The sequence below is a fragment of the Diceros bicornis genome, chromosome 34 (assembly GCF_020826845.1).
Source record: "Diceros bicornis minor isolate mBicDic1 chromosome 34, mDicBic1.mat.cur, whole genome shotgun sequence".
In the NCBI taxonomy this organism is placed as follows: Eukaryota; Metazoa; Chordata; class Mammalia; order Perissodactyla; family Rhinocerotidae; genus Diceros; species Diceros bicornis.
The window spans coordinates 33769097-33778458 of NC_080773.1; the positions used below are offsets into that span (position 1 = coordinate 33769097).

General features: G+C 46.3%; 1 protein-coding gene across 1 annotated transcript; it reads right to left on the reverse strand.

Moving 5' to 3' along the window:
* Positions 1-6163: 6163 nt before the first annotated feature.
* On the reverse strand, positions 6164-7072 carry LOC131397459 (vomeronasal type-1 receptor 1-like). Its single transcript, XM_058530346.1, has one exon. It carries the CDS (start codon positions 7070-7072, stop codon positions 6164-6166), a length of 909 nt encoding a protein of 302 aa, XP_058386329.1.
* Positions 7073-9362: the final 2290 nt, after the last annotated feature.

Sequence of the window (9362 nt, forward strand, 5' to 3'; positions counted from 1 at the left end):
AGGATGAGGAAGACTATATTATTTCTCCAACCTGGGTATTGAACATCTAAGTTCTGCCTACAGCCCCCATTGGAGGTCCCTGTGTTCCTAGGTGCACACGCTGTGCTGGCATTCAGTTGGCCTCAGACAGCACTTGCTGAATTAATGAGTTACTCCAGTGTGAGACCTTGCTTTCTTATCTCTGCCTTTTGTAGAATTTTGAGACGTAAAAATGAAATCCCATAAGACTGAGCTCACCTGTCCTCCACTAGGTCCTCTTCTGGTCTCCAGCTGCTTGTCCTGACAGCTCAGTTGTGGAGTGAGATCCACCTACAGGGGCTTTTATTAGACAGGGTCCCTCCTCCCACCTCACTCACATCCTGCCTCTCCTCTTTAATCCAGTCAGGTTTTGATTTAATTTTGGCATTAGTGAGATTTTTCTCACATCACAGAGAGCTCCACGGGGGTGGGCTGTGTTGGGGGCAGGAAGAGAGCCTGTCCCAGCTGCAGCCCGCTCAGGGCCAGACACTCACCCCTTAGGACGGTTAGGAGCCAGCCCAGACACTCGGGGTTCAGGGGGCCCACTGGAGAGCTGATGAGGTCCTTGGGTTCGGGGGCTTCAGACAGATGTTTGTGGGCAGTGGACACCACGTTGAGGCCAGGGGGTCCAGGGTTCAGTGAGACACCCATGAGGATGGTGATAAGAGTGGCTGTTGAGAGGTGGTGTGTACTCAGCACATGCAGCACCACTGTCCTCACTGTGCCCACTGTGGGACCCTCGTCCACCCACATCCCCTGCAGGTGCCGCTGGTCCACCCAGTATCCTTGGAAATCTCAGTCAGCCTCTGCTGGTGGAGCTGAGAGGACCACCAGGGGCTACCTGTTTGTCATCTGTGTTCTTTCTCTGTGCTGGACCCCAGTGAATCCACAGACCCCCCAGCAAGGTGGGTGCTGCTGTTATCCCCATGAACAGCTGGACATCAGCTTGTTCTAGGCCCTGCAGTCCAGGAGCTTTGGTGATGAGGACAACTCTGTGTGGGGCCTCCTTCCCACGTGCCAGGAGTCAGGTCCTGACTGTAGGATTCATTCCCTCAGAGCCTCATTTTACACCTCGGAATCCCAGGCCCTGCAGGGAAGGCTGTGCTGGGCCCTGGGCACCCTGGGTCAGCCAGGCTTTGTTCTTGCCCAGGAGCTGCTGTGGGCAGGAGGTGAGGGGCAGGCAGGTGCAGACCCCCAAGTCACAGGGGCCCAGAGGCTGCACCGAGGCCTGCTCCAGGAGCCCCCTCCCACAATGATCAGGGCTGACCACATCTCTGGGGGAGGTGGCTCACCTTTGGGGGTTGGCCATGGGGATGGTGGCCCCCAGATGGATCGTAGAGCAAGAGTGAGTGTGCATGGGTGACGGTGACGGTCAGACTTCCTGTCCCTGCTGATGTGGGGATTGGATGAGTCACAGTGGGTCCGCCCCTGCAGACCAGGGTGATGGAGACCTGAGGGGCTGGACAGACCAAGAGTGGTCGCCCACTCTGCCCAGAGGAGGACAGGGTCCCAGGGATGCTGGAACCACATGGGGTCAGTTCAGGATTCAAGATACCAGAAGAGTTCAACAGCATAGGGGAGGGGTGGTGGCCTCTTGGTGGCCTCCTTCCTGGTGCCCTGATTGGCCTGTGGGAGTGAGAGACTGCCAGCGAGAAAGTGGGGCTTTGCCAGTGTCCATCCCTGTGGCTAGGCAGCCCTGCTCCTGATGCTGGGGCATCCTGGGCACAGGGCCCAGCCCTAGGATGGTTCTGGGTGGAGTTTCAGGGAACTGGGCTCCTGGGTACTGCAGATAGGGCACCCTCCCCCTTCCAGACTGTAAGTCAGACCTTCAGTTCACTGAATTAAGTACGTGTTTTATTATTTCTTGCCTCAGAGCCTTCCTTCCACTTCTGTCAACAGAAGCAGAGGAGGATGATAACATAAATTGTCCTACTTTGGTTTCCTCTAGTGAAGAGTTAAGGGTTAGAGACTAATTCTGTTCTCAATTTCCTTATTTTTCCAAAATGGAGAAGACAATAAAAAACAAAACTCAGACCAGCACCCACATAAATTAAATTAGAGGCTTAATCTCAGCACTCTATCTTAGGCTTCTTCCTTTTCAATCCAGCAGTATGAAATACACAGTAGCTCCAGAAATCCTGAGTCTCCTCATATATTGTTATTTCCAGAATATTCTGGTCACCACTTCTCAACCGGAGCTGCCATTTAAGGGTCCCCTCCTCATTAAGCCTGAGCACCTGGGTTTGCAGTGACCCATCAATCACTGAATGTTGAATGAATGCAGTCATTCATTCCTGCCTCATTGGTTCACTCTGCTGTATATGCTTCAATCTTTTATTTTATTTTATTTTTTTTGGTGAGGAAGATTAGCCCTGAGCTAACATCCGATTCCAATCCTCCTCCTTTTGCTGAGGAAGATTGGCCCTGGGCTAATATCTGTGCCCATCTTCCTCTACTTTATATGAGACGCTGCCACAGCTTGGCTTGATAAGTGGTGCGTTGGTCCACGCCCGGGACCCGAACCTGTGAAGGCTGGACCACTGAAGTGAAGCACGCACAAACTCAACTGCTAGGCAACCGGGCTGGCCCCGCTTCAACCTTTTCTTTCAAGGACAGATGTGTCTCCAGGGCCCTGGGGGTCAGATGTCGGGCTCTGGGCTGAGCTGCTTGGGCCCTTTGTGGGTGCTGGGGAGGGTCCTGTGGGCGCCATTCTGACCGGGGCATCTGTTCCTGGGGGTTGAAGTGGACAAGCTTCTGCCAGGGGTTTTCCTGCTGGAGGCCATGGCGGGAGGGCCTCTGGGTTCTGCCCGGATTTAGGGTCTGGGAGCTGGGCAGGGAGGGAGCCTGTGCGTCTGCGACCAGTAGGTGGCGCCAGAGACCAAGGCCTGGTCCCCGTTTCCCCGGTTGAGTGGCCTTGGCTGTTGCTCAGGAAATCTCAGCCACCAGCACTGGACAGGCCTCCAGAGTGCTTTACTCCCACAGGACACACTGACACACGTGAGCTTGCTCACCCCATCCACACTCTCACACGCGCCATCATGCTCTCATACAGACCTTCCCTCTCACGTACGTGTTCTAGAGTGTTCTCTCACATGCTGCACACACATGCGCCTTCTCATGTGAGTGTGCACACTTGTAGTGACTGCCCCTAGTTGCACACACTCATGGGTTTTCAGTCTCACCCTGTCTCTCCATTTTTCTCACACAGAAACTCCACCTCAGACACACTGACCCCCCCAGCCAGCTTCTTCTCTGCCTCACGTTCCCCTTAGAACAGAAATGATTTCTCTCCTTCAGACAGTCTGCTCTCTCTTTGTAGATCCCTATACCTTGGTCCGCTAGCGTTGTCCTTCTTGTCATGTGGGACCCACCACTCGCTTCCTGCCACTTTGTAGGACATGCCCTTTACATGTGGGAAGGGAAACCCACCCACACATCACATGATGCCCCAACTAAGGGGTCAGCAAACTAAGGCCTGTGGGCCACTGCTTTTCTTGTAAATAAAGTTTTATTGGAACTCAGCCTCTCTTATTTTCCTATTGACTATGGCAGCTTCCATATGCAAAGACAGGATTAATGATGTACACCTGAAATTTTTACAATGTTATAAACCAATGTTACTGCAATAAACCAAAAAAAAAAAAAAAAAAAAGACAGGATTAAGTAGGTGTGACAGAGACCTTATGGCCTGTGAGCCTAGAGTATTGACTATCTGATTCTTTAAGAAAAAGTTTACACTCTGTGGGACTTGCGGTGCCCATCACCCACCCCGTCTGTGAGCCTGTAGTTCCCCCAACCTTTGGGACAACCACACACTCCCCATGGGTTTCCAAGGGTTTTAATAAGAAATTTTTTTTGCTGTCTTTTGTTTTCCATTGAGTATGTCTTCATGTTTTTAATCTATTTTTAGGGCTAATTCTTTTTATTTTTATTTTTTTGTGAGGAAGATTAGCCCTGAGCTAACATCCATGCCAATCCTCCTCTTTTTGCTGAAGACTGGCCCTGAGCTAACGGCCATGCCCATCTTCCTCCACTTTATGTGGGATGACGCCACAGGATGGCCTGACAAGTGGTGCGTGGGTGCGCAACTGGGATCAGAACCTGTCCGCCAGCAGCAAAGTGCACGCACTTAACCGCTATGCCGCAGGTTGGCCCCATAGGGCTAATTCTTTAACTTTATGCATCATCTACATTATTTTAATTCAGTTTACATATTAACAATTTCAAAAAACACTATTTAATGTTTTCTCCTTAAAATACAACTTTAATGAACATTTTCAAGCACACAAAATTATAGACAATAATATCATCACCCCACCCACACACTTTGGGAACAAACTTGTCTGCTTTCAACCATTATTTACCTTGAGCAGATCTAGTTTTGTCTAAATCTCATCATAGTCCCCTCCCTGGAGAATTTTAAAGTTATAATATACTTGGCTAGGAACAGTGGGGTGTTACTGTTACAAGACAGACTATGATGCATTTCTGGGGGAAAACCCTGCAGAAATTAAGCCAATGTGTTCAAAGGGGAATGAACAATAGGGGCAGAGCTCATGATATGACAGCTGCAGAATCGTCTCTGTGTTTTCTCGAAGAGTGTTCCAACTGACCACTTCAAATTTCCTCCCTCTAATTGCACACTACACCTAATTAAGCATCACTAACTCCAAGCATTGTAAAGGAAATAGTGATCATTTGAGAGTGTGAACAAAACAGAAATGTTAAAAATGGCCCCATGGTGGATGTGGTTGGATCTCCACTCAGATCCCCTTTACCTGGGTGGTGCCCTCAGCCCCACCTGCAGGGACAGACTCTCCAGTCTCTAAAGAACTGCCCTGGGCTGACAGCAACGTTCTGACAAACTCCAGAATGGGAGAAAATCTTGTGAATCTCATACTGATAAAGAATCAATACTTGTAATATATAAAGTACCCTCAAACTAACGACAAAAGATAATGCAATACAAAAATGGGCAAAGGACTTGAATAGGCATTTTCCTAAAGATATACAAACTGCCAATAAGTCTATGAAAAGCTGCTCAACATCATAGGTCATTGGGGGAAATGCAAATCACACCACAATGGCATCTCACTTCACACTTGCTATGGTGGATATACAGCAATTCCCAAAACGGAAAAGAACAAGTGTTGGTGATGATGTGGAGAAACTGAAACCCTTGTGCATTGCTGGTGGGAATGTAAAATGATGCGGCAGCTGTGGAAACAGTTTGGTGATCTCTCAAAAGGATAAACATAGAACTAACATATGGCACAGCAATTCACTCCTAGGTAAATATCCAAAACAATTGAAAGCAGGGACATGACAGATATTTGTACATCCATGTTCATAGAAGTGTTGTTCACAATAGCCAAAAGGTGGAAATAACCCAAGTATTCGTCAGCAGAAGAATGAATAAACCCAATGCTGTATACACATAGAATGGAATAGCCTTCAGCCATAAAAATGAATGAAATTTTGATATATGCTACAATATGAAATGACGTTGAAAATATTACGCTTAGTGAGATAAGGGAGACCCAGAAGGACAAATACTATGTGATTCCATTCATGTGAAGTATCAAGAACAAGTAAATTCACAGAGACCGAAAGTAGAACAGAAGATGTCTCGGCTGGTAGGAGAGAGGAAGTGGTGTTATTCTTTTACTGGGCACTGTGTTTTTGTTGGGGATGACAAAAAAGTGTTAGGTATAGATAGTAGAGATGGTTGCACAACTTGTGAATGTGTTTAATGCCACTGGATTGTGCACTTACCAATGGTTAAAAATAATAACTGCTATTATGTATATGTTAAAAAGTTTATGAGGGCCGGCCCCGTGGCTTAGCGGTTAAGTGCTCGCGCTCCGCTGCTGGCGGCCCGGGTTTGGATCCCGGGCGCGCACCGACACACCACTTCTCCGGCTATGCTGAGGCCGCGTCCCACCTACAGCAACTAGAAGGATGTGCAGCTGTGACATACAACTATCTACTGGGGCTTTGGGGGAAAAAATAAATAAATAAAATCTTTAAAAAAAAAAAGTTTATGAAAATGGGTAACTCGTAAATGATTACAAAATACAATAATCATAGATGGTATAGAAACTGACTTCTATTTATTTACCTTTTCAATTGTATTTTCAACAATTCAGGAGCAGAAACTAGGAGCTCTGGGATCCCTAAGGATCAGCAGTAAGGGGCTAAAAGTGGGGAAACATAAAGCCAAAATATGAGAGATGTGCATCAACCATGGACGAGCATCTAAAAAGGCAGTGATATAAAAAGCAAGAATGGAATTCAGCATGTAAGGGATGACAAAAGTGACCACCAACATGAGGATGGTGTGGGCGGCTCTGGTCTCTGGTGGGCATTTGTGGTAGCCATTGGGGGTGTGAATATGCTGCACTCTCTGGTGGTGTCTGTGCAGGAGAAGCACAATGGAACCACCCGACCAGACCATGAGGAAAATAAACATGACATCAGAGATGGACAACAAGATAACCATGCGTGAAGTGAAATTTGAGGATGGACAGAACCACTTCCCTTGGACGTCAGTATCATTTTCCATGTCCTGTGGACCAGCGACTTTCACAGGAATAAAGACATTCGTTAAGAAACTGATCATCCAGCAGGTACAACAGAATGGACCAATGACCTTAGGTGTTCTTCCTCTGAGCATCGTCCACTCCACTCTCCCGGGAATGAGAGTGAAGAATTGATAGGTGCTGAGGACACAGGTGGAACACATGGTGGTGTTTCGAGCCACTCTGTATATATAATATGAAAATTTACACCCGACAGAGGACAGGGGGCTCCTCAAAACAAAAGCAGCTGTCGTGTGGGGAATTGCACTGGAGAGAAGAGCCAAGAGATTGGCCACAGCCATGTGGGTGAGAACCACGTGTGTGGGCCTCTGCCTGTGGCCAAGCAAGATTGGAGAGACATTATAGAAGAAGAGAATGATATTGGCCAGAGTCCCAACCCCAATCTGTAAGAGGGCGCTGGTTTTCACAGCCAGCTTCCCTGTGGTTCTTAGGACATCTTTCTGATAAGACATGGAGATGGCTTCAGAGTCGCCTGGAGCAAAAGGTGCTCATGCCAGTGATGACATCAGCAGTCTTCCCACATAGCGAATGTTGGAAAAGGCTTCCCGCTCTTTCTGCTGAGAAAGGAGATGCTGTCATACTCCATGGGAGGGGCTCAAACTCAAGAACACAGACCAGACACCAGGTATACTTTTCACCATCATTATTTTATATTTATTTCTGTTTACTTTTATATCTGATTCTCCACCAGAATGTAAGGTCCATGAACTTAGGAACCATGTTTCTCTTGTTCAACAATACAGTTGACAAAGAGTAGGTGGTAAATAATATGTGCTGAGTATATGAGTAAGTTACAAGAGACAAAGAAAGTACTCTACCTCCCTTAAAATTCACTGTTCTCCTGCTTATTATAAGAATGTATTAACTTAAGAAAATGAAATGGAAAATGCAAAAATATTGTTGAGATTATAAGATTATATAACTAATTTTAATAATGTTTCAAGAGAATCAGTTGTCCACATTTGAGGACTCATAATTCATCCGAGTTAAGGAGTTAAAAAATCATTTGTGGACGTCCAGTTTCCAGCTTTTCAGTTAAGGAGTTTCGACGTCACCACTCTGTCCTAACAACAAGAAGAAACTTAATAGGCTGAAAATTCTTGGATCCCTAAGAGAGTGAGGACACAGGGGCCATCGCTGCCTCCAAGATTGGAGAGGGGGACAGGTGAATACAGGGAATCCAGGCTCACTGGAGCAGAGACTGATAACAGAAAGCACATGGGAATGAGACCTGAGGTGGAAAAAACCTGCCCTATATTTGATGGATTGATAGCGGTTGTTGTGGACAAGTCTGAGAGCGATAAACTCCAGACAGACCAAGTTATAGGGGGATCCCCACACATTTATGAATTTTACCTCCAGCAGCTTGACCGCATTCTCTCAGTAAATGTCAGAGGAAAATCCCCTTGTGCTTGTGGCAGGGGGAGGGGACAAGAAACCATTCTGAAACACACCAGAGCCCTGTGTTCTTCTGAACAAGGTCTGCCCTCAGGAGAAAGGGGTTAACTGGAGCCTACCCTGCTGGGGTATTGTCAGAGCCCAACTGACCTGGGGAAGGGATGTACCCAACTCCAGCCCACTCTACTCATCCTGTCCCACCTAAGGGGGGCGAAAAACCTGAGAAACACTTGCCAAGTTTGAAGTCCAGAGGCACAGGCTCACTGACAGATGAAGCCCTACTTCTAGGTCCATAGAACACCTCCCCTTTCCCCACAACTCACCAAAACATTACTAAAGGTCTATTTACAGCAGTTGCTTTTACCAAGCACATCACGTCTGGCTATAAGGAAAAAATTGCAAAACATACTAAAAGGAAAATAACACAATTTGAAGAGACAGAGCATGCATCAGAACCAGACATGGCAGGGACGTTGGACTTATCAGAGAGGGAATTTCAAACAGCTCTGATTAATAAGCTCAGGGATTTAACCGATAATGTAGACAGCATGCAAACACAGTTGGGCAATGCAAACAGAGAGATGGAAATCCTAAGAAAGAACTAAAAGGAAATGCTAAAGATCAAAAACAGTGTAACAGAAGTGAAGAATGCCTTTGACTGGTTTATAGTAGATTGGACACAGCTGAGGGAAGAATCTCTGAGCTTGAGGATCCAACAATAGAAACATCAAAAAACTGAAGAACAAATAGAAAAAACTTGACAAAACAGTACAGAGTAGACAAGGACAGTGGGCTATCTACAAAATGTGTAACACGTGTAATGGGAACAGCAGAAGGAGAAGGGAGAGACACAAGCACGGAAGAAATACATGAAACGATAATGACTGAGAATGTCCCCAAATTATGTCAGACATCAAACTACAGATCCAGGAACCCAGAGAACACCAAGCAGGATAAATTAAAAAAAGAAACAAAAACTAAACTTAGGCCTGTCATTTTGAAGCTACATATAATCAAATATAAAGAAAAAACGCTGAAAGAAGTCAGAGGAAAAAACTCAACTTTACATATGGACAAAGTGAAGAATCACTTCCAACTTCTCAGAAACCAAACAGGCAAGATGAGAGCAGAGCGAAGCAAAGAGTTGAGAGAAAAAACCCACCAATCTAGAATTTTCTACCCTGTGAAATTATCCTTCAGAAATGAAGGTGAAATAAAGAATTTCTCAGACCCCCAAAAATCAAATCTGTTGCCAGTGGACCTGCCTTGCAAAAAATGTAAAAAATTCTTTAGAGAGAAGAAAATGAAGTAGATCAGAAACTAAGACCTAAAGAAAGGAAGAGC